This window comes from Phacochoerus africanus, chromosome X (assembly GCF_016906955.1).
Source record: "Phacochoerus africanus isolate WHEZ1 chromosome X, ROS_Pafr_v1, whole genome shotgun sequence".
In the NCBI taxonomy this organism is placed as follows: Eukaryota; Metazoa; Chordata; class Mammalia; order Artiodactyla; family Suidae; genus Phacochoerus; species Phacochoerus africanus.
Genome location: NC_062560.1, coordinates 59,542,007 through 59,568,010, shown reverse-complemented (window position 1 = coordinate 59,568,010; position 26,004 = coordinate 59,542,007). Strand labels below are relative to the sequence as shown.

General features: G+C 44.2%; 1 protein-coding gene across 5 annotated transcripts; it reads left to right on the top strand.

Moving 5' to 3' along the window:
* The first annotated feature begins 19,934 nt into the window (after positions 1 to 19,934).
* On the top strand, positions 19,935 to 24,712 carry PJA1 (praja ring finger ubiquitin ligase 1). Of its 5 annotated transcripts, none has more exons than XM_047765238.1 (3): positions 19,961 to 20,085; positions 22,459 to 22,647; positions 23,215 to 24,712. In XM_047765238.1, the coding sequence occupies exons 2-3, from the start codon at positions 22,520 to 22,522 to the stop codon at positions 24,260 to 24,262; spliced, it is 1,176 nt and encodes a 391-aa protein (XP_047621194.1). In that variant the 5' UTR covers positions 19,961 to 20,085; positions 22,459 to 22,519; the 3' UTR covers positions 24,263 to 24,712. The 5 variants fall into 5 exon arrangements, with proteins under 5 accessions (XP_047621189.1, XP_047621191.1, XP_047621194.1 ...); XM_047765237.1 differs by having other exon boundaries at positions 22,127 to 22,647; XM_047765233.1 differs by having other exon boundaries at positions 19,935 to 20,085; positions 22,127 to 24,712.
* The last annotated feature ends 1,292 nt before the right edge of the window (positions 24,713 to 26,004 follow it).

The following is a 26,004-nucleotide window of genomic DNA, read 5'->3' as shown; positions in this document are numbered from 1 at the left end:
GGCAAAGTGATTTTGTTATACATATATTTTTCAGATTATTTTCCATTATAGGTTATTATAAGATATTGAATATAGTTTCCTGTGCTATACAGTAGGTCCTTGTTGCTTATCTATTTTATGTATAGTAGTATGTATGTACTATTGTTTTTATTATCATTATCTGACCTGGGGTTGGTTTTTGGTTTTGTGCCCAGCTTCAGTTTTGGAAGATATACCTATTCATGACCCTGCAACCAGGTCAAAATTCATGTGGCAAACTCCCGGGAAGCTCTATTAGTGTGGCCCTGGGAGGGTCTAAGGTCTGAGGTCGAGACCCCCTCATGGGCATCTGACTAGCATGGTGTAGTCAACCTGGCTCAAGCACTCACCTGCCTTTCGGTTCGCCTCAAATGTCCAAATTTTCAAGGAGGCCTTCCCGACTACTCCTTCTAAAATCCTGGCCTCCCAGCACACCCAATCCCCCTTCTCTGCTCCTTCTTTATCCATGACACTTATCACCATTTTTCATGCTACATTTTTTACTTAATATTTAAAAAAAATTGTGAACTGCCTTTTCCTTCTACAGTTTAAGCAGGAAGAGACTGTCAACTCTGTGGGGCCAAGTAGGCCCAAGGCAACCGGCCAAGAAATAAGCCAGATAGTTCAGTCTGCTAGTTAATAACTACAGGACAGTCTCTGCCTTAATCAGAGCATTGGTTTGCCCATTAGAAGCATGCAGTGGGTGGAACTAGTGGTCTCAAAGGGCCTGCTTAGCTCTGTCTTAGGACATTCTGTGCTCTGTGCCAGTTTTCATGGCACACCGAGCAGGACCCTGGACTTCACTCAGACTAGCCTATCGTAGGAGGCTGCACCACAAGCAGTGTTAGGGCTGCAAACAGGATTCCTCTGCCCCTCGATCTGGCCTCCCCACCCCTGACCTTTGTCGGGGGCGGGGGCTGGGCTTGGGAACAGGGTGGCTCAGCCCCCCTCCAAGTGGTGAGAGTATTCAGCCTCAGCTCCCTGTCCTGGCTCACTCAGTCTGTGGCCTCCTCCCCTCTGACAACATTGCCACGAGTAATGGCCAGCTCTGTGTTCCCCTTTGGGACAATGTGGCTGGACATGATACTGGCATGTGCTCTCATGAGGTGCCCTCTCTGTTCAAAGCCTACCTTGTGGCTTGCTGATGAGGTGAAACAACTCCAACTAAGAGAATTGGCTAGTTTGGGGACCACTGGCTCCTGGATGCAGGTTCTGCCTGGAAATCCATCTTGCCCCCTTATTCTGATATGAGGTATCTGCTAGGGTCCAGCACAGGTATGGCCAGGACCTGGCACCTGGCACACAGCCCCCCCTCTCTGCCTAGAAAGAGGCCCTATCTGAAGGAGGCAGCTCTGTCCATCCTAGCACGTCCCTCATTTTGTGCACTTAATTCAGTGACTATTATGTACTTTAGGAGCTGAGGAGACTGTCATCAGCAAATACAGACATGGTGTCTACTCTCTGGTTCCACTTACATTCTCCAGGCAGAGGAGACATTAATACAGGGACCCGTGGGGGGATAGGGGTGTTCCCATCATGGCTTAGCAGAAATGAATCTAACTAGCATCCGTGAGGACACAGGTTTGATCCCCGGCCTCGCTCAGTGAGTTAAGGATCCAGCATTGCCCGTGAGCTGTGGTGCAGATCACAGACGTGGCTTGGATCTGGCATTGCTGTGGAAGTGGTGTAGGCCAGCAGATGTAGCTCTGATTCGACCCCTAGCCCAGGGACCTCCAAATGCCAAAGGTGCGGCCCTGATAAAAAAAATACACACACACACACACACACACACACACACACACACAATACCGGGACTGGGGCATATTATAGAAACTGTGGCAAGAAACCCATAGTTTGCAAGTATATGGTAGCAGAAAGCTATGAGGCATGGATGAGATGACCAAACAGAGCATGTATAGGTGAGAAGCAAAGGTGCTTGGGATGGAAGCCTGACATTTCAGAGGTGGGCAGAGGCAGAGAGGCTGGAGAGGAAGCAATCAGCAGGAGGGGGCTCCTGAGGCATCAAGCTGAGACAAGAGAGTGGATTTCCAAGAGGAAGGAATGATGATCCACCATCAAATGAAACCCACAAAGGTGAGGGAGGCCAGGATAAAGTCCATAACATTGTTGAGCAGGGAGCATGAAAAGTGACCTGTCATGGGCTCCAGAGCACAGAGGAGACAGTGACAGCAAGGAGAGTCATGTTTACAGATCTGCTATGACATGTCAACTCCCCCGTTTGACACTCTATATGCCTCATTCTTTTATTAATTCAGACAACAATTCTTTGCTTATCATGAGGGCTCTGCATCTAGGAGAATTGTTGACATGTCATAACCAGAGAAGAGGAGTTCCCATGGTGGCGCAGTGGTTAACGAATCCGACTAGGAACCATGAGGTTGCAGGTTCGGTCCCTGCCCTGCCCTTGCTCAGTGGGTTAACCATCCAGTGTTGCCGTGAGCTGTGGTGTAGGTTGAAGATGCGGCTTGGATCCCGCGTTTCTGTGGCTCTGGCGTAGGCCGGCAGCTACAGCTCTGATTCGACCCCTAGCCTGGGAACCTCCATATGCCGCAGGAGCGGCCCAAGAAATAGCAAAAAAAAAAAAAAAAAAAAAAGACAAAAAAACCAGAGAAGAAAAGGGGAAGGTGGGGCTGAGCAAGGTGAGGATGGCCAGTGGGTGAGGGAGGCCAGATAAGGCTTTTCGTGAGGGGTTTGTCTTTACCCTAAAAGTATGGGAGGGCATGGAAGGTCTTTAAATAGGGTCTTTAAACATGAAATGACCAAAGTTGTGATTTGGAAATGCACTCTGGCTGCTAAGAGAAAGGAAGGAAAGTGATGATTTGGGCCGAGCATTTAGGAAGCTATTTGGTTGCAAGTAAAACATGGTGGTAGCTTGTCTTAGAGTTGAGACAAAGGAGACCGAAACAGGTGGATGGATTACAAAATACAGTTAGATATCCTTTACATAGCAAAAGATTTCATATAACTAGTGCTAAGAAAGAAGGGACTGGTAAAAGAAACAATGGTAGATCTACCCAGGAGAATAGAATGGGTAAACAGAAAGGACAAGTTTTCTAAGCATGGAAGAGAAAGATTGACAAGACACATCATTAAGTGAAAAGTGCCCTGTACAGAACAATATGTAAAGCATAGCATATTTGTGGAAGAAAGGGATAAATAAGAATATACATTGTGGGAGTTCCCATCGTGGCACAGTGGAAACAAATCCAACTAGGAACCATGAAGTTGTGGGTTTGATCCCTGGCTTGTTAAGGATCTGGTGTTGCCCTGAGCTGTGATGTAGGTTGCAGATGTGGCTCGGATCTGGCGTTGCTGGGGCTCTGGCATAGGCTGGCAGCTGTAGCTCCGATTGGACCCCTAACCTGGGAACCTTCATATGCAGTGGGTGTAGCCCTGAAAAGACAAAAGACAAAAAAAAAAAAAGCAGAAACAAATCTGACTAGCATCCATAAGGACGCAGGTTTGATTCCTGGCCTCACTTGCTCAGTGGGTTAAGGTTCTGGCATTGCCATGAGCTGTGGTGTAGGTCAGACTTGGCTTGGATCTGGAGTTGCTGTGGCTGTGGCATAGGCCATCAGCTATAGCTCTGATTCAACCCCCAGCCTGGGAACTTCCATATACCATGGGTACGGCCCTAAAAAGAAAGGAAAAAAAGAATATGCATTGTATTCATTTTTCCATAAAGATGTATGGGAAGGCTATCCTCCAATAATAAAGGTGGTCCACTTGCGTGGGTCTGGGGGTGGGGGGCTTGAGGTGGATGGAGGTGGATGGATTGAGACTCCTCACACCATCCCTTCTGTTATTTTGATTTTTGAATGTGCAACCCATTTGGAAAGAAATAATGTTCTAAGCCAAAGTGACTTAGTCAGTAAAAGGATCAGGGTTGGGAATGTGGGAGAGGTTGATGGTGGCTCCTAGGCCAAAGTCTGTGCACTTTTCTATATATGAGAAAGGACAGGGGACAGGAGATTTGGGGAGGAAGATGGTGTGATGGATTTTGGACAGGCTGAATGTGAAGTACCTTCAAGGAGTGGGACGAGAAGAGAGAGCCATGGCAGTAGCCGGAGAAGGAAGTAAGGTCAAGAAAAAGTGGTTTGTTTGTTTCCGTGTAGGAGACCTGAGCTGTTTCAAAGCAAATGGGAAAGACCCAGTTGAAGGGGAGAGACTGGTTGTCCTGAAGAGGGAAGGAATCACTGTGGGGCCGGATTTGCCAGGGCAGGCAGAATGACAGGAGACCCAAAGTACAAATGGAAGTTTGCGTTTCATAAAAGAAGGTTTCTCTATTTTAATAAGAGGTGACTAGCCAGGGAGGGAAGACTCAAGAGCCCATATGGCTTCAGCCTTTGCCCCCCAAGGGGACACACATCATCCCCTCCCAGTGGGCCACTGGGTCCTGATATCATCCAAGTACCTTCCGTGTCCCAGAGCTTCGCTTGCTACTTCCCAGACATTTTGCCTTCACAGCAGTCCTGCCTGCTGTGTTATTACCATGAATCCCATTTTAGAGCTGAGCAAAATGAGGCTCAAGGAAAGCTCATAGACACACAGCTAGTAAGTGGCCAAATCAAGCCACATCTCTTGCCTCCCAGAGCAATGGAACCATGGAGAGGGACTGGCAGATAGACATTTAGGAGATGGGATTGGTGAAGCAACCAGGCCCTGAGGCTCAGAAAACACTTTTGTATTCTGAAGATCCCTCTAGAGCAGTGGTTCTTACCCAGGGGGTGATCTGACCGTCCCCAGAGGACATTTGGCAATGTCTGGAGACATTTTGGTTGTCACAACTTGGGGTGGGGGTTGCTACTGGCAGCTAGTGAGTAGAGGCTCAGGGCTGCTAAATGACCTTCAAGGGACAAGACAGGCCTGGCAACAGAGGAGTATGGGGCCCAATGTGCCATAGTGCTGAGGTCCGGAGCCCCCTCTGCTTTCAAAAATCTGGGAACCAAGCAAATTGTCAGCTTCCCCCGCCCCTGACTTTTTTTGCTTTTTAGGGCCGCATCCCCTGCACATGGAGGTTCCCAGGCTAGGGGTCAAATCAGAGCTACAGCTGCCAGCCTACACCACAGCCACGCTGGGTCTGAGCCACGTCTGCGACCTACACCACAGCTGATGGCAATGCTGGATCCTTAACCCACTGAGCAAGGCCAGGGATCGAACCCTCATCCTCATGGTTTCTAGTTGGATTTGTTTCCGCCACGCCACGAGATGGGAACTCCTTTCTTGACTTTTCACTTCTGTGATTTTTGCACATTGTAAAACATTCCAACAATGACCAAGTGTTTAAAGTATTAAGTAAAAGCTCTGCCTCCTCCCTCTATCCTAACTACACCAAGATAATTGTTGTTACTCTTACTTCTAGCGCACAAGTTTAACTCCATGAGCAGAAACAGCTTCATTTTCTCCCTCAACTCTCCCTGTGACCTACTTCTCCTCTGTTTCTTGGGTGAAATCTGCAGACCCATTAATTTTTCACTCATTTTCATATAATTTAAAAAAATTCCTCCTTCCAATTACTCTCAGGAATTAACATAGCTAAGTCCAGTGTCACAGATGAAACTCCAAACTTCACTGAAAGGTGAAGATTTTCCCCCTCCTCTTCTGGGTTTGCCATAGGGGTCGGGGTGTGCCCTCTTGTCCCTCCCTACTGGTTGCAGAGTAAGCTCCTGTATGGGAGCACCAACACTTCTTTAACCAGTTTCCTATTGATGAGCATTGAGGTTGTTTGCAGTGTTTTGCTCTTATAAACAATGCTGTGAATATTACAGAGCCCTAAAAAAGGAGCAAAATCATTCCATTTGCAGCAAAATGGATGAAACTAGATAGAGATTCTCATATTAAGTGAAGTAAGTCAAAGAAAGACAAACACCAGATGATATCATTTATCTGTGGAATCCAATTTAAAAAATGATACAAATGAACCTATTTACAAAACAGAAACAGGTTTCAAAAACAAACTTGATGGGAGGTATAAATTAGGAGTTTGGGGTTAACATATACACACTACTATATACAACATAGATAACAAAGACCTACTATATAGCACAGGGAACTCTATTCAATATTCTGTAATAACCTATATGGGAAAAGAATCTGAAAAAGAATGGATATATGTATATGTATAACCAAATCATTTTTCTATACTTCTGAAACTAAAACTATATTGTAAATCAACTATACTCCAGTAAAATTATTTATTTATTTATGTCTTTATCTTTTTAGGGCTGCACCAGCAGTATATGGAGGTTCCTAGGCTAGGGGTCGAATTGCAGCTGTAGCCACCAGCCTACTCCACAGCCACAGCAATGTAAGATCTGAGCTGCATCTGTGACCTACACCACAGCTCACAGCAACGCTGGATCCTTAACCCACTGAGTGAGGTCAGGGATCAAACCTGCATCCTCATAGATACTAGTTGGGTTCATTAACCACTGAGCCACAATGGGAACTCTTAAAATGTTTAAAAATTTAAAAAATAAATTAAAAAACCCCAATGCTATGACTTCCTTGTACATATGTCTGTCTGTACACACTTGTTATGTCTTTAGGAAAAATTTCTGGAAGTCAGCATGCCAAGGTATGCATATTTTAAAAAGTGAAACATATTTCTAGATTGTTCTCCACAAAAATTATATCAGCCTACCAGTTTATACTGCCACCAGCAGAGTAGGAGAAGGGTCATTTAAGGTCTAGATCTGTATCTCCATCTCTCTCCTTCTCTTTCTCCCTCTTTCATATAACACAGTACCTGGCACATGTGATTAAGGCTAGGCTGATATTACTGAATGAATGGGCATTGAGAGAATTAGCTAGGCATCCTGGGGTCCATGAGGAAGGTGCAAACTCTTTTTCTTAACCTTCTTCCTCCTTCTGGAACCCCTTCACAATCACCTCTTACTCCTTACCCCCATCCCTCACACTTCTATAGATTCTAGGTCCTGAACTGTTCTTGAATTTGTCATCTCTCCTCTGTCTGTGAGCAATGCTGGAATTTAGGCCTCATCATCTCTTGTCTGGAAGAGTTACTTACTGGTCTCTCCATCTCCGGTTTTGCCATCTCTGATCCATTTTTGACACCTCCATAGTGGAAGGTCCTAAAATGACATCTGACCAGAACCCTCCCCCCGCCCCCCAGAGTCTGGCTGCCTATGGCCCACTCCATGGGGCAGGCCGTGGTCTGTCTTCTCTCTGCTCCTGTCTCATCTCCTGGGGGGTTTTGCCTTCCCCCTTTACACTCCAGTCTCAAGAAGCTGCCCACCTGCCTCAGGCACAGCAGGCTTTGGCTCCTTGCTCATTTGGTTCTCTCTGCCTGGACCCTCCTTCTCTTCTTTTCCTGTCATCAGGGAGGAAGTGGCCACTCATTGGTTTGTGGCTCTGCAGCATCTATTCCTCTCCTTTCCTTAGAATCTTGTTTTCTTTAAAAAAAAATTTTTTATTAAAGTGTAGTTGATTTACAGTATTTGGTCAATTTCTGCTGTACAACAAAGTGACCCAGTCATATGTATATATTCTTTTTCCCATGTTATCTTCTATCATGTTCTATCACAAATGATTGAATATCGTTCCCTATGCTATACAGCAGGACCTCATTGCTTATCCATTCTAAATGTAATAGTTTGCATCTACTAACCCCAAACTTCCTGTCCATCCCACTCCTTCCCCTCCCCCTTGGCAACCACCAGTCTGTTCTCCATGTCTGTGAGACTCTTGCTTTCTTTAAGTGAATTGTCTCTGCCTCATTTGGGGTAAGGTTGGTGAAACAGTAAATACATGTGCATGTCTTCCTCCCTGGCTCCAGGATGCCTAGCTAACTCTCTCAACACCCATGGACGCCAAAGGCACATAGCCTTCCCGTCCCTAGCCCAGTCTAGCCACAGGGGCAGGCATGGAACTAAGTTTGGTACCTGGACATTCTCTTTGAACTGTGAATCTGGAGTGATCAGTATAAGAATAGAGGAAACAGCCTTCATCCATTTCACTGGCAGCATCCTGATTAAACCATTCCTGCTTCCCGCACCTTCCCAGCCCCTCCTATAATGCTTTTGCTTATGACTATTTCCAGATCCGATTCTCCAGCCTTTCCCTTGATGCTATAGACTCCCTATAGAGTACTCCCAAACCTCACAAATTCCCTTTTCTCTTCAGTTACTCAGAGATGATTTCTGTTGTTCACAACCAAAAATTTCTGATAGAAAGCCCAGGTCAAATGTCCCTTCCTGTGTGAATCCTGCCCTAATCATACATAAGCTTTTTTTTCACTTGTACAGATTCTATACTCTGTATATACTTTTCTATACATTCCCATAGCATCCTGTGCAAAGTGCAGTTCACACCAGGGTTTTTTTTTTTTTTCCCCCTTCCCTTCCACTAGGGTAGGAATTCACTTTTGTCCCATTTTTCTGAGCTCAGGGGTCTAGCTCAGTACCTGGTTGAGAGTCAAACATTTAAGGACTAAACTAATGGATTGGTAGCTCTGCCTTCCCCACATCTAGCAGCTTCAGTGGCTGGGACAGACTCTTGTCATGCCACAAAAATGATGACTCTCTTGTGAGGCTGGCTGGGAATAACATGGGCTGATTTCTGTCCAGGATGCTCATTCTGTCTGTGCCCTGGAAGATGGGGAGGAAGGAGGAAGGGAAACAGACAGGAGGAGGGGGTGCGTGGGGAGATGTCTGTTGGAGCGGCTCAGGTGGAAGATGACGGCGAGAGGATTAAGATGGTTGCAGTGGGGAGAGAGGAAGAGGCTGACTAGCAAGATCATGAACTGAGCGTTTGAAATGAATATGAAACTCAATTGTTGCTGGTAATTCTCAAAGCAAAAGCTGGCCATTTGAGATGGCTTCCCTCAGAAGGAGGTGGTGGGGAATGTGTGTGCGCATTCGCATTGTTAGGGGAAGGTGTCACACCAGCATCCCCCTCCCGCCCACAGCAGCCAACCACGCAGGCTGCCTGGCCTGTTTTCTAAAGAGCTTCCCCAGGCGGCAGGGGAGAGAGAAGGGGGGCCGACTACACACACTGCTCAGCAGAGGTGAGCTGAGGAGTCCTCGAGTGCTCCTCCTTCCAGCCGCTACAGGCTGCCAGGTACCTTGTTTGTGATGAAAGCTTTTAAAAACCCATGGGCATGGATGGTCATGCATTAATTTTTGTTCATTTAACTAATACTTGCTGAGCCTGGAGCACACGATAGTGAGCAAAGCCCGCCATGGACCCTGCTCTCAAGGAGCTCCAGAGCTGGCGGGGGAGAAGATGCGTAATCAGGCAATTAGGAACCAGTGTGAGCGGGAGGTAAGCACTGGTTGCTATGGGAACACGAGGAGAGGCCACAGCTGCTGCTCCTCTCCGAAGAGTGGTGGCAGGCGAAAAAGGAGGCGTGAAGCAGGCAGATCTGTTTGCCAGGCCCAACTCCGCATGGCCCAGCCGCCTCACCCAGGACAAAATCTGGCACAACAAAATCTGTCACCTCTCTGTCCCTCCATCATCTCAGCTAAGAAATGAGAAGGGGGATTGTGATACCAAGGCTGCATGAAACCCTGTATGTCTGTGCCTGGCTTCCAGTAGGTCTTCGATACAAGGTAGCTGCTGGGAATTTTTTTTCAAGAAGTATTTGTTGACTGAACGTTTTCTGGGCTACTAGACATCAGAGGTAGAGCTGTGAACAAGATAAACAAGGCCTCAGCCCTCACAGAGCTCATGGGAATTTGAGAGGAGAGACAGCTATATTTAAAAAAATCATGGCAGAGTTCCCGTTGTGGCTCAGTGGGTTAAGAACCCAACTAGTATCCATGAGGATGGGGACAAAGTTGTCCCCACTGACATGGCCACAGCACTTAGCCAGGCAGGCCCCACCACACACACATTGGAAGAGTTACCGTGGATTTCAGCCATCGTCTAATACAATCTCTTCATTGCCAAATGGGAACAGTGAGGCCCAGCGGGGGGTGGGGTGGGAAGAATTTCTGAGTTCTTGCCTGAACTAACTGTGTTCTGGTCTTTAGATTCTTCCCAGCCCTCCCTCCAACCCTCCCCCACCCTGGCCATCTCCCAGCATCATCAGCTGGTTTCCTTCTCTCCCTCGGGATGGAAGCACAGAGGCACCCAGGGTCGAGGGGAAATCCTATGGAAAGAGAATGGTCCAGCACTGGCCAAGTGGAGGCTGTAGGATAGGGGCGAGGGGAACCTACTTTCTGCCTCTCTAGATTAGCCACCGTCATTCCTTAGCTAACATTGTCTACTCCCTGCAGTTCAGGACCAGGCACCCAGCTGTGGAGCCAGTAAGCTGCTCTAGGCCGCCACTAGGAAACTCCCTACCTGGTAGGCCTCCCTTTCAGTCAGGAATGGAGGCCACCACATTCCTCCCACCTTAAGCCTGGAAGTAGCTGGCTTTGCAGTCAACAGTCCTAATTTCAAATTCCAGCTCTGTCTCCTCTGGCTTTGGACAAAGCCCTTATAATCTCTGAGCCTCAGCTTCCCCATCTGAACCTAAGACTTGCTACCTCACCAGCTTGCTCTAAAGATCCAATGACAGAGCCTAAGTCAAGTACCTGGCGTCTAATAGGTATTTGACAAATGTTAGTCCCCTCCCCACATTCGGGGCTTGCCCCTCCAGCCCCACTGCCAGCAAGTTCTGCCGGATTCCTGCCAGAGATCCTTGGGCTAAGGCTGGGACCCGATCTTGGCAGGAGACAGTCTTAATCCCTGAAACTCAGCAGGAGGCACGCAATGGGAAGCCGAGCCAGGGGAAAAGATGAGAGGTGGGGGCGACTGGAAGGAAAGAGGAGGAGGCAGGTGGTTTGGGGCCTGTGGGAATGCAGGACACAGGGGAGAGGACCAGGCAGCATGGGAGCCCAGCCGCTGGTCTAGGCAGTGCCAGATGGTTGGGAGAGACAAAGGAAGAGGCCCCTGGGCTATAATAGGCTGCTTGTATGTCTCTTAATGGCAACTCCTCTTAGCTCATACCAGGGCATAGGATCTCTTTCTCATTAGGAACCCCCAGGTTCTAGTAGGCAGCTCCATCCAGTCCCATCCAGTTCCAGATGCTTGACCCTCCCTACATCCCTGCTCTGTCCCTACTATCTTGGGCCAGACCCAGAGCTTGCTGTCCTCATTCTCTGCCTCCACAAACCAAACCCCTGATCCCATCTCCCACCACTTTCTCTTTTCATCCCTTATTCCCTGCAACCCAGAGCACCACCCCGCAAACATCTCTGACTTAGGTTTTATCAATTATTTTTCATAAGAAATTCTCCTCTGTCTCCAAAGTCATCAGCATTCATTGCCACAAAGAGGTCTTCACTGTGGGTTCCAGACTCTGGATGAATGTGGCTGAGATGTACCCACAAGTTCACTGACCCCACAGCTGCCGAGCTGGGCCAGTGAAGTCTGGGACCAGGAATGGCCCTCAGTCTCCAGCTAGGGTGAGGACTGAGTCTGTATCTGGGAACAAGCTGAGTTTGTGACCAGGTGTAGGGCTCAGTCTGTGTGACCAGGGTTTGTAAATTTCTTTTGGTTCTAAGCAGCAGAACTCAACTCTTGGCTAACCTGGGCAAAAAGTGAGACTATATTTCAAAGATATTGGGAGGGATTTCAGAATTGATTGATGTGAACATGACTCTACTCCAATCCTCCCAGTCTGCGTGTCTCTTTTGAGTTTTGAATCCACAGGAAAAAAATCTGATTGGCCAAGCCCGGGTCAGGAAGCCCTGCTCCAGGATTAGTTAAGTTAGCCATGCTGCATGGCCACACATTTCTGGTGGAGACAGGAAGGGCTCCAATCTTTAGAGAAAGCAACCTGGTATCATCCACTAAAATTAAAAATATGTATATCATTTGACCTGGCAATCCTACTTCTGGGACATCATTCCATGGAAATGAAAGTCCTGGCACAAAGACATGTATTGCAGCAGTGATCATAGCATTAAAAAAAAAACTTGAAAATCAGAGTTCCTGTTGTGATGTAATGGGATTGGCGGCATCTTGGGAGTGCTAGGACGAAGGGTGGAGCCCCTGTCCAGCACAGTGGGTTAAGTATCCAGCATTTCCGCAGCTGCAGCTTAGGTCAAGACTGTGGCTCGGAACTGATCCCTGGCCCAGGAACTCCATATGCCACGGGGTGGCCAAAAAAGGGAAAAAAAAAACCCTTGAAAATCATAATTACCTATCAATAAGTTAATGGCCGAATAGATTATGGTACATCTACACCATAAAATACTAGGCAGCCATTGAAGGTTAGTAATTAGAGTCATGTCATACCCGTTGATTTCAGGGAATGTTATTGAGTGAGAACAGCAAGAAGTGGTGAAGTATATATATATATATATATATAAAATCTCGTTTTCATAAAAAAGGTTAAATAAAAATCCACACATGTATTGCACATATATTTATACACACACATAAATATACATCTACCTCTAATAATTATGCAAGTATGAAAAAAATGAGTACTAGGTTATTGGTATAGGTTATGGGGAGCAGTGATATAGGCAGAGAAGGGAGATAAGTAAAACTAGAAAGAAGAGACTACGACTTCACAAAACATGCACATAGAATTTTTTATGCGTATCTAAAATTACATAGATATTTGTGTATAACTATAAAGAAATTACCTTAAAATATTTTAAAGAAGAGATGCAAAATATACCAGAAAAAAAATTATCGAAAGAAAATTGGGGAGTTCCCATTGTGGCTAAGCAGAAACGAATCCGACTAGCATTCATGAGGACGCAGGTTCGATCCCTGGCCTTGCTCAGTGGGTTAAGGTTCCGGCGTTGCCATGAGCTGTGGTGTAGGTCACAGACACAGCTCAGGTCTGGCATTGTTGTGGCTGTGGCATAGGCCCTAGCCCGGGAACCTCCATATACCATGCGTGCGGCCCTAAAAAGACAGAAAGAAAGAAAGAATGAACAAACATTGGGGGAAAAAAAAATGAATAAATGTTTTTAGAAAGGAGTTCCCGTCGTGGCGCAGCTGAAAGGACTCCGACTAGGAACCATGAGGTTGCAGGATCAATACCTGGCCTCACTCAGAGGGTTAAGGATCCAGCATTGCCGTGAGCTGTGGTGTAGGTCTCAGACGCAGCTCAGATCTGGTGTTGCTGTGGCTGCGGTGTAGGCAAGCAGCTGTAGCTCCGATTCAACCCCTAGCCTGGGAACCTCTATACCCTGCCAGTGCGGCCCTAAAAAGACAAAAAGACAAAAAAAAAAAAAAGGAAAGAAAATTGGTTAGCAGGATTACTGACAAGATGATCTTGAACACCAAAAGTATTTTTAGAGACAAAGAGAATCATTTAGTGAGAAAATGAAAAATTTTCTGGGAAGATGGAGTAATCCTTAACCTACATGCCCTGCATGTGTTTCAAAAGCATATATAAATGCTATTACACTGTGCATATGCTCTGATATCTTGCTTTTTTTTCATGCAGTATTGTCTATCAGGTGTATCCATTGCGATATACCAGAGATTTAGATTCTGCCTCTTAGTCGCTCTATAGTAAATATTCCACCGTAACAATTATTCATTTCTCTTTGGATAAACATATAGATTATTTCTGTTCTTTTACTCTTAAGAAAAATTATGCAATGAATATGGAATTGCACATATTTCATTTCAATCATGTACAAGTATATCTGCAAGTGAATTCCTGGAAGTAGACGTGATGGGTCAAAAAATATATGCATTAGTAATTTTGATAGATATTGCCAACTTGCCAACTAAGATGCTCTATCAATTTACCTTCCCCCACCTCAGCAATATTTGAGGGTGCCTGAGGCTTTGTGCCCTCCACCACACAGTGTGTTATCAAATTTTTTCATATTGATCAGTCTCACAGGTGAAATGGTGTCTGATTTTATTTTTATGAGTGAACATCTTCTCATGTGTTTAAGTAGCATTTGTGTTTCTTTTCCAACAAAATGTCTATTTGTATCCTTTGCTCATTTTAAAATTTGTTTTTTGGTCATTTATTGCTTTATAGGTGTTCTTCATGTATTGGGGAATGAGCCCTTTGTGAAATTAACGGAAATTATTTCCCCTAGGTTTTTATTTATTTTTAATTTCCTTAGAATTATTTATTTATATACTTTTCTTGTCTGCCAGAATATGTTGTTTTTATGGAGTTGAGCCTTTTCCTTTTTTGCTCCTGCACATTTGATTAACTTATAGAGTTCTTCTCTACTTTGGGATTATAAAAAGCATTCCCCCGTGGTTTATTTTAGGTATTTTTATAATTGCATATTTACATTTAAAGAAAACACTGGCTAGAAGAAGGTGTTTGCAATTGTACAAATATAACTGATATCTGGTAGCCATAATGAATAAAGAATTCCTGGAAATCAATAAGTAAAACAACCCCAATAGAAAAATGGACAAAATATATGCACAGACAGTTCAGAGAAGAAGAAATCTAAATGGCCAACAAATGTGAAAAGTTGTTTAACTTCTATACTACTTTAGGAAAAAGGCAAGTCAAACAACAATGTTCCATATCTATCAGATTGACAACAATTTAAAATTCTGCATGTATCAAGAATGGTGATATGTAGAGAAATACTGTTGTGAGTAAACTGCAGGTGGGAGTATACATTGATAAAACTATTTTGGAAAATAGATTGGTAATATCTATTAAAGTTGAAATGCTCCTGCCCCTCTACCCTAATGACTCACACCTCCTGGAATTCCTGCCCTTTGTAATCCTCTCCTCTTGAGTGTAGTTTAAATTTCATAATTCACTTTTTTGGCCATGCCCACAGCATGTGGAAGTTCTCTGGTCAGGGATCAAACTCACACCATAGAAGTGGCCTAAACCACAGCAGTGACAATGCCATATCTTTAACCCACTGCACCACAGGATAAATCCACTTTTAATAAATAAAATATGGTAAAAGTGTTAGGATGTTATTTCTGAGATCTGCCTTGAAGAAATATTAAAAGTTCTTCAGGGAGTTCCCATCATGGCTCAGCAGAAGCGAATCTGACTAATATTCATGACAACGCAGGTTCGATCCCTGGCCTCACTCAGTGGGTTAAGGATCAGGCTTTGCTATGAACTGTGGTGTAGGTCTGTAGTGTAGGTCTTAGATGCAGCTCAGATCCCACGTTGCTGTGTCTGTGGCATAGGCCAGCAGCTACTGCTCAGATTTGACCCCTAACCTGGGAACCTCTATATGCCACAAGTGTGGCCCTAAAAAAAAAAAAAGAATAAAAATTAAAGTTCTTCAGAAAGAAGGAAAACTACATGGGTCAGAAAGTTGGATCTGCATTAAAAAAGGGAAGAATTATTGAGAAGGAATAAATGAAGATATAAACAAAACCTTTCAGTTTTCTTATTCTAACTAACCTAACTAATAGCAGTATTGTCAAAAAAAATAGCAACAAAGTGTCAGATGATTATAGCTTACAGATAAGGGAAATGAGTGATAGTGATGTTATGAGACAGGAGAAAGGAATTGGATATAGTCTGCTATAAGTTACCTGCACTGCAAACGAAGTGGAATGTACCATTCGAAAATGGACTTGGATTAGTTGTAAAGGTATACTGCAAACTCTAGGGCACCCACTAAAAAAAAATGTAAACTTAAGAAACGTGGTTGAAATTCTAAGAGAAGAGAGAAAACTAGAATCATATAAAATGGTCAATTAAAATCAGAAAAGGCAGAAAAAGAATGGAAGACCACCCCCTCCAAAAAAAGAGAAACAGAGAACAAGGGAAATGAATAGGAAGCAATTACAAATGTGGTAGATATTAATTCAACTACATCAACAATCACTTTAAATGTGAGTGATCTAACTATACCAATTAAAAGACCAACACTATCAGAATTGATTTTTTAAAAAAAATAACCAACTATAATTTGTCTGCAAGAAACCTATTTTAAATATAAAGACACAGATAGATTAAAATTAAATGAATATAGAAAGATATACATGCTAACATTAATTTAAAGAAAAAAGGCTGGAATAGCTGTGTTAATTCCAGACAAAGCATATTTCAGAACAAGGAAAATTATCAGGAATAAATACAGATATTACATAATGATAAAAGGAGTCATGTATCCAAGAAGGCATGACAGTCCTTAGTGTGCATTTGCCTGACAACAGAGCATTAAAATCATCAGATATGTGAGGCAAAAACTGGTAGGGCCACAAGGAAAAATAGATGAATCCTCCATTATAGTTGAAGATTTCAATACTCCTCTGTCAGTAATTGACAGATCCAGCAGGCAGAAAATCAGTAAGGACATAGTTGAACTGAATAGCATCATCAATCACCTGTATCTAATTGACATTTATAGACTACTTCATCCAGCAACAGCAGAATACACATTCCTCTCAAGCTCTCATGGAACATTCACCAAGATAGACCACATCCTGGGCAATAAAACACACCTTAACAAATTTAAAAGACTGACATCTCATAAAATGTGTGCTCAGACCACAGCAGAATTAAATTAGAAATCAATAACAGAAAGATAGCTGGAAAATCTCAAAATATTTGGAGATTAAACAACCTACTTCTAAATAACACATGGGTTCAGCAGAAGTCTCAAGAGAAATTAAAAAATATTTGTAAATAAATGAAAATGAAACTAGAACTTAGCAAAATTTGTGGGATGCATTAAAGGCAGTGATTTAGAGGAAAACTTTTAACATTGTATGCATATATTACAAAAGCAGAAAGATCTAAAATCAATCATCTAAACTTTCATCTTAGGAAACTAGAAAAAGAAGAGCACATTATATCAAAAGTAAACAGAAGAAAAGAAATAATAAAAGAGCAGAAATAAACTGAAAACAATGGAGCAATAGAGAATATCAATGAAAGCAAAAGCTGATTCTTTGAAAAGATCAAGTGTCTAGCCAGGCTGACCAAGAAAAAAGGAGAGTAGACAAAATCACTAATATCAGAATTGAAAAGAGAGCCATCACTACTGATCCCATGGACATTGAATGGATAATAAAACATTAACTATTTTATGCCTACAAATCTGATGACTTAGATGGACAAATTCTATGGCTTACTTTTTTTTTTTTTTGGCTGCACCTGTGACGTGAAGAAGTTCTGGGCCAGAGATTGAACTCTTGCCACAGCAGTGACCTGAGCCACTGCCGGGACAATGCCAGATCCTTAACCCACTGCACCACAAGAGAACTCCTTTATGTCTAACTTTTAATTAATAGGATATGGCAAAAGTTTTGGGATGTCACTTCTGAGTTTAAGTCATAAAAGGACTATATCTTTCATTTTAGCACGTGCACACTCTCTCTCTCATCAGCTGCCATGTTGTGAGGAGATTCAGGAAGCCTATGGATAGGCTGATAAGACAAGGAATTGAAGCCAGACAGCAACCACCTGAGTGAGCCTGGAAGTGGATCTTTCTGAGGTCTTCCAACAGCCATGTAAAAGATCTTGGATGTGGCCTTCACACCCCAATTTTGCCTGCAAATGAGACTGCAGCCCCAGGTGACAGCTTGAGAGCAACTTCATGAGAGACTTTGAGCCAGAGGCACCCAGCTAAGCCACATATAGATTCCTGACCTGTAAAACTGAAATACAATAAATGTCTGTTGTATTAAGCTGCTGAATTTTGAGGCAATTTGTTACACAGCAATAGTTAACTGCTACGTAAACTTTGACCCAGAAATTCCACTTCAAAGTGTATACACTAAAGCAGTTTTTTCCAATCCTTTTCACATCAGAGCATATGTTAAAAATGCTAATATCTGTATGAACTCACTGGGATGAACAGTCTGCTCTTAGCCAGAGGGAACAGCCCCCAACACAGCAGCTGGGTGAAGCCAGGCCCATCTTTCTGGAGGGCTAAGGGAATCAGTATATGAAAACCCTCATGATCCAGTTGGGAAGCTCTGCCTCAGAGAAACTTCAATATGGGCACAATAAGCCATGTGCCAGGATGTTCATTAAATCTGCGCTTATAATTGCACAAAACAGAAAAAACCCAAGTCCACCACCAGGCAAACAGATAAAGAAATTGGATAATTCATGTAACAAAAGTCCATAAAATGATATAGTAACATCATATTGGGGAATTGATACAATTGTATTTAGCAGCTAAAATTATGACCTGTAGCTAAATGTATCAAATTGCTAAATTTCAAAAAAATTATTAAATGAAAATTTAAGTTTCAAAAGAAGATATTTGTTATACCATTCATGTAATTTAAAATATACAAAACAATAATGTGTTTTGTACAGATATAAGCATATGTAGAAAAATATACACAAGAAGGAAATTCCTAAATGGTGTTTTTTTGGGGGGAAAGAAGTAAGGTGCATAAGATAAAGTGAGAGCTTCAACTGTAATATTTTGTTTCAAAAAAAGAAGAATCTGAGGATCCAAAGAAAATAAAATTTGCTCGATCTGTGTACCTGCAAATGTACATTTTTGTACTCTGTACTTTTCTTTATGTATGAAATATTTTAAATTTTTTAGTGAAAAAGACATTATTTCTTGAGTACAAAAATACACATACATTGGATGAGGCTTATTAATTGGTTATTAATTATTAGTTGTTCAGTATCTCTCTATCCTTGTTTATCTCTCAGTTGATTTGCTCTATCTACACCAAAACCAATGCAGTTAAGTCCCTCACTATAATTGCAGACTCTCTAATCTCTATATTTCTAACAATATTTGCCTCATACATTTTGGAATTACATTGTTTGGCATATAAATTTTAGTGACTGTATGTTCTCAGTGAATGGAACAACTCAATTTGTTTTCTTTTAATACTTTTTACTTTGAGTTCTTGATTTTTCTGACATTAACATTGCTACAAGTCTCCCTCCTTCCTTCTTTCCTCCTCTTTTTCCTTTTAAAAATTCCTCCCTTCCCTCCCTTCCTTCTTTTTTTTTTCTTTCCCTCTTTTCTGCTGATATTTTACTAGCATATATTTTCCAATCTTATTTCTGCTTTAGGTGAATCTCATATAAACAGCATATAACTGGATTTCTAAAAATTAAATGCTCAAAATGAGAGTTCGCTTTTTAAAAATTTTTATGGGAGATGTTAACCCAAAATACATATTAATATATTTTTATTTCTGCCATTAAAAAAATGCTTTTTTAAATTGCCTCCCATCCCATTTCTGCCTTTTGTTAGATTGAGCTTTTCTCTTTGTTGTACATATTATTTCTTTAATGGTTTGAAAGTTATACATCCTATTTCTGTTGTTGTTACCCCTAAAATCTCCTGTTTTTCTATTATGCATTTTATTTCCAGTAAGAACAAAGCATTGCTATTAGGAACATAGAGAATCTTTACATTTGGTACAAATACTAGAGATATTTGTAAAGTGAAATTTAAAAAAAGGAGTTTCAGTGTTCAATAAAATTGTATAAATCCAAAAGGCATATTAAATATTATAATATTTAAAAAGTGCAATGCAATTACCAGAATGTGAATCCAGGTTGTACTTCATGATTGAAAATTTCTTTTGGGCAGAGAAGCTCGATTTTGTGATAAACAGCAACAAATTCTACTGTAAACAGTTCAATTTGCTTCAACGACCATATTTAAAAAAAAAAAAATTAAGCCTACTGCAACCCTAAATACAGTGATAACTTCCAATACAAACCATAACATAGCACATAGGATAGGGTATATTAATACAATTATTTTCACATCAGAATGAACCAGAAAGAATTTGCAGATTTCATTTTATTTAAGACAACAGCTACCAAAGCACAGAATGGAAAGGCATATGACTAAATGTTTAACACTTGTTAAAGCCGACTGTTGGTTACATTTTTCGCTGTCCTTTTCTGTATCCTTGACGATTTCATCATTTCAAATGAAATAATGCTTTCGGGTCCACCCTGATTTGTCGAGAGCAGCTGCCGCCCCCGCCACATCAAGGGGGCGGGTCGCCGCGACGCCACAATCACTTCCGCCGCCGCAGTCGTGCCCGCCCCACTGCTGTCTGGAGGGGGAGGAGCTGGAGCCCCGGGAGCAGCGGCTCTGGCGGTCGTGGCGGTCGGAGGTCCGAAAGCTCTGCTCTTCACCAGAGTGTGCGGGGGGTCGCGACTGGGTGAGTGAAAGGCTGTTTCTTTCCTCGATCCCTCCAGACGTGGCGGTGGGGCGAGGGGCCGGGGGGCGGGGGGGGGGTGGTGGAGGCGAGGTGGAGGTGGGGGCTCTAAGTGAACAGATTTTCGGGCTCGCCCCTCGGGAAGGGGTGGGGCGGACGAGGGTCCTGACCGCAGAGGGAGGCCTGTGTCCTCCATCCGTCTGATTTAGGGCTCCATCCTCCGTCACCCGGCCCCAACAACGGCCCCTTTCGTGTGGCCCGCCCCCACTCCGCTCTGGGGGCTTGAATCGTTATTCGAGAGGGGAGTGGTGGTCGAGGCCCTCTCCCACCTCTCTCTGCCTGTCCTTTCCCTCCTCCGCCTTCCCTTCTTGGCTCCTCTGCGGAGCGATCCGTGGCCTTTCTTACCCCATTTTGCAGTTGTTTTGATGAATGATAAATGGTGAAGATTTTTAGGTAAATATATTGCTCTCAGGAAAAGAATTGTCAGAAAAACAAAATCACTCCCAGGGAAAAACTATACCCCCCCACACGCCCTTTTCTTTCTTTTTTTCCCCCTTTTCCCATTGGTTTGGATTTACCTTTTGAGCCGATAAATCTCCCCTTCTCATTATGACATTGCGGCCCCCTCCCATCCGTGTGTCTTGCGCGCGAGCAGGGACACACACACGCACATGCCCGCACACACGCTTGTGTGCGCGCGCACACACGTACACACATATACATACACACATACGCATGCACAGAAACCTTCCATTGCGGCTCCCTTACCACCCCCCCCAATACTCAAGGTTCCTGCGTATCCCCTCCCCCGCACATGCTTGGACACTCACACACACAAACCCTCTCACACACGCTCTCTAGTGCCTTCCCCTGACACACACACACACACACACACGGCCTCACACCTTCCTGTGCCTTTCCAAGCCTCTCACGGACTGCCACATTCACACCTCCAGAAGCTTCCCCCTCCTCCCTCTGCCTCTGCGTGCACTGGTGAGCACACAGAACACACACACACACACACACACATATACACACATACATCCTCATCCTCCCACACACCCTCCGGGCTGCCTTACCACACACACATAAGGATATCCTTAGATTGCTTTTTTCCTATGCCACTTACATGCATACTATGCATCCATACCTTTTTCACATACCTCTCTCAGATGCTCCCTGTCTGCTGCATATGAGCCTAGACACCCTCCTTAGCTGGTCCTTGTGGTGCACACACTCACACTCACATAAATTCTTCTCCAGAGACACTGCCTCCCCCCTTCCTGCCAAAAAACATTCTTTGATTGCTGGTGCCCACATGCCTGCCCACCTGCCACACTTACATCCCTCTCCAGTGCTGTCCTCCCATCGATGCATTTACTCACACTGACATTTCTCCATTGTTGCCTCCCATTTTGGCGAACACATGCGCACAAATTCAAGGGCACCCCTGTTCAGTGCTTCTGTACCCTTCCTGGCCTGCCACAGATGGGGAAATACAGGCATTCCCTCACTAGAGTTCCAGCCATCATACAGCAAACCACACGCACATTCTCTTTCTCTCATACATACTCCCACCCCTCTCTTCTGAAGCCACGCCGGTCTTTTTCATAACTACATCCAGAATGGGACTCATTCTGCCTGACACTCATGCCTGTTACCAATGCCAGTGTCACCTGCATTTTCCCTACACAGACATCTCTGCTGCGTGATTGCTGGTCCCCCTTCCACCTGCCCCTCTCCTCCTGACAGACACATAGGCACTCTTGCACACACAGTGGTGGGGATCTATATTTTCCATGCTCTTCCAGTTTGCATTTCTCCTGTATGTCTGCAGGGCTCAGAAAAACGCAGACACCCCATAAAAAAACCACAGCAGTCTTTCCTCTTTCCATGTTGGCACCATGCCAGTGCTTCACCCACCTCCCAAGCGTCCAGTCAGCGCCCCCCCCACCACCATCTTCCTTCAGATTCTCCTCTAAGTCTGGCTTTCCTACAAACCCAGTTTTGTAATCATTTTGCCAACATTAAAAATGTGTTCCAGGTCTACACCTGACAGTCACTGGAATGCTACTCCAGGCCTTAGAAGAAAGTGAAACTAATTTTAAAGGCCCCTTATTCTTTCTGTTACCTACCTGCTGAAGTGAAAATAAATCTCCCTGCTCCTTTATTCTGAACTGATTTGACTTGCCCATCTCCAAAGCGTGTGCAGGGAGCAGGAGCCTTTCCAATCAAGCCCTAGCCGTGTTGGAAATCCTCCTAAGTCAGAGCAATGGGTCAGGAATCTAGCAAGCCTATATGGCCCAAGCCAGCAGGAGGGTATCAGTCCAATACAGGCAGGAGGTATGGAAGAAGGCATGCTTGTGTCAGTTTCAGGCCTTCCGCGAGCCAGCAGGAAAGGATTTTCGGCCAGAGAAAGACGCCATCTGAAGTCCCAATGCACAGGTCAGCCCCCAGTCAAACCACCAAGAGGAGCCGATCACCATTTTCCACCACCCGTCGTAGTTGGGACGACAGCGAGAGCTCGGGAACCAGCCTGAATGTTGATAATGAGGACTACTCCAGGTACCCGCCCAGAGAGTACAGGGCTTCAGGGAGCAGAAGAGGAATGGCTTATGGACATGTTGACTGTTTTGGGGCAGATGATAGTGAGGAGGAGGGGGCTGGGCCTGTTGAGCGAGTGCCAGTGAGAGGGAAAACTGGCAAGTTTAAAGATGATAAGCTGTATGACCCAGAGAAGGGGGCGAGGTCTTTGGCTGGGGTGCCCCCACAGTTCTCTAGTTTTAACCGTGATGTGAGAGATGAGCTTGACAAGTTAGACCCAGCCCCTGCAACAAGACGCTCTGCTAGCAGAGCTGAGTTCCTGCAGCCAAATAGCATGACCTCTCAGCCACCTTCTGCTGAAGGCAAGGTGGTGACAAACGGCAACAGCCTGGAGAGGGAGAGACGGGAGCAGAATTTACCTGTGCGTCCCAGCAGGGCTCCTGTGAGTATTTGTGGTGGTGGGGAAAACACCCCAAAGAGTGCAGAGGAGCCGGTGGTGAGGCCCAAAATCAGAAATCTGGCCAGTCCCAACTGCGTGAAACCAAAAATATTTTTTGATACTGATGATGACGATGATATGCCACACAGTACTTCCAGGTGGAGGGAGACTGCCAGCGCTGAGGAAGGCCACTCGGATGGCCTGGCAAGAAGAGGCAGAGGCGAAAGTTCAAGTGGCTACCCTGAGCCCAAGTACCCTGAAGACAAGAGGGAGGCCAGGAATGACCAAGTGAAGCCAGAAAAGGTGCCCAGACGGCGACGAACCATGGCTGACCCTGACTTCTGGACGTACAGCGATGACTACTACAAATACTTCGAAGAAGACTCTGACAGCGACAAAGAGTGGACTGCGGCTCTGCGTCGGAAGTATCGAGGTCGGGAGCAAAATCTGTCATCCAGTGGCGAGAGCTGGGAGACTCTGCCGGGGAAAGAAGAGCAGGACACTGAACAAGCCAGAGTGAATGCCGGCGCCGGGGCCAGCCCCAGTGCTGGTGCCAGTGCTGGCAGCAGTGGCAGCAGTGAACTTGAAGAAGTTCGAGGGCCCTCTGTCCAGGAAGAGGAGCAGGCATCCCCTGAAGAAGGAGAAGTTCCCTGGCTTCAGTACAATGAGAATGAGACCAGCAGTGAGGGAGATAATGATTCAGGTCAGGAGTTTCTGCAGCCTGGCGTCTTCATGCTGGATGGCAACAACAACCTTGAAGATGACTCCAGTGTCAGTGAAGACCTCGAAGTGGACTGGAGCCTCTTCGATGGGTTTGCGGATGGGTTGGGGGTGGCCGAAGCCATTTCCTACGTGGATCCTCAGTTCCTCACATACATGGCACTTGAAGAACGTCTGGCCCAGGCGATGGAAACTGCCCTCGCACACTTGGAGTCTCTGGCGGTGGATGTGGAGGTGGCCAATCCACCGGCCAGCAAGGAGAGCATTGATGCTCTTCCTGAGATCCTGGTCACCGAAGATCACAGCGCAGTGGGGCAGGAGATGTGTTGCCCCATCTGTTGCAGTGAATATGTGAAGGGGGAGGTGGCAACAGAGCTGCCATGCCACCACTATTTCCACAAGCCCTGCGTGTCCATCTGGCTTCAGAAATCAGGCACCTGCCCTGTGTGCCGCTGCATGTTCCCTCCCCCACTTTAAGACCAAGGCTCTTTACTCCTGGTCTGCTGATTTTCCCCATCTGAAATCCACCATACTGCAGGAGCCCTCTCCAAATTAACCATTGAAATGAAACCAATCAGTCGATTAATCTCCACCTGTCGATTCCTTGTGATTATTTCCAATGTGAAAATGGTTGTGAGTGCATTGAAAAAAAAAAGTCATCCTGTCTTTTAGAGGTTAGAAAGGGAAAACTAAACTTTCTAAATGCTACTTGAGATTGCAGTAAGAACATACATTTTCTAACCTGAACAGTGAAATAAGTTGCATTTGGTTTTTTTTCAGTAGAATATGTTGCTGTTGATTGTAACGTCAAGTTTATCTGTTAAATTTGTCCAAAAGGCATCATCATTTCTGTTGCATGTTATGGGTTAATGTTCCTGTAATTGCAGTGCCGTAAAAGCTTATTAAAGTTCTTTTGGTTTTACATGGTATAGTGGAATTGTTTGGTTTCATCTACAATGGTGGCATTAAGTGACTTTATAATTAATCTCTTGCATTTGCATCCCAAATAGGGGTTTTTTTGGTGTTTCCACTTGGAGAAAGACTTTAGTTTCACTGGAAATGCTGGCTTCAACAAGAGCAAAAAAGTAAGGCCAATTATTTCTAAAGGAACAAAGGTTGAGTAGAAAATACTGTCAGTCTATAAAAAGTAAATAAACAGCGAGAAAGCATAGTAAAAATAAACAGTGGTGGTAGGAATACGTCCAAATGGAGTGTAGGGGTGAAGGAGTTAAAAATCTCCTTTTCGACAATAGGAAGTCTCAGAGGGAGTGGGTAAAAAAAATAAAGCTGTATGCTAATTCTATACCTTAACACACTGTCACAAAAGGAATAGAAAATTATATGCCAGACAAGTGCTGTGAAAAACAGAGGTACCCACCCACACCAAGGGAGTAGGTTTGAATGTTTGGCCTTTTGCTTCAGATCTCTCTCTCTTTCCAATAAATATACCTTTTCAGGCACAGGTGAAGTTCTTCCCCATCATATTTACCTTCCTTCCTCCACAGAGGTAAGCACTACCCAGGAAATGGTGTGTTTACTTCTCGTCTGTGTTTTTAGATGTGTGTGAGTGTGTGTGTGTGTATTAGTGTATATATGTATGTTTACATGTGTATTGTATCTCCATAACCGATATAGAATGTTTATGTTTTTTTAAATGGACATAATTGCTAGAATGTATGTATCATTTTGCAACTTGATTTTTTTCATTCAACATTGTTTTTGAGATTTAGCCATTATGATACAAACATTTTTAATTGCTGCATACTAGATATTCCACTGTGGGAATGGGTTCATCCCAGTATTTTGCAGCAGTGAACATACTTAACTTTGTGTACATGTATGAGTTTCTCTAGGGGTAAATGTACAGAGGTGAAATTTGGGGGTCTTAGGGTTAGAGCATCTTCATTCTAACTAGATATTGCCAACCTGCTCTCCAAAGCGATTGTACTAATCGATACTGCTACCAACAGTTTGAGAACTGTTTTCATCTCCAACAGCTTGGATACTGCTAATGATCAACCTCACGGGCAATCAGTGATATGTAAATTAACACGACAATGAAACTGTGTCTACCAGAAAGCAGTAGTTTTTCATGGTGGTAATAATCTAGTGTGGGCTGGAAGGAGAAAAAAATGGGAGCACTCGTGTGGGGGGTGTGAATGTGAACGAAAGCAGCCTTTTTGGAGAGCAGTTTGAGGAGTAGCTAGCTATCTTTCAAA

Bases quoted from the DNA above. Each gene is read 5' to 3' on its own strand.
- PJA1 (XM_047765233.1), top strand. From the start codon at position 22,355: ATGGGTCAGGAATCTAGCAAGCCTATATGGCCCAAGCCAGCAGGAGGG.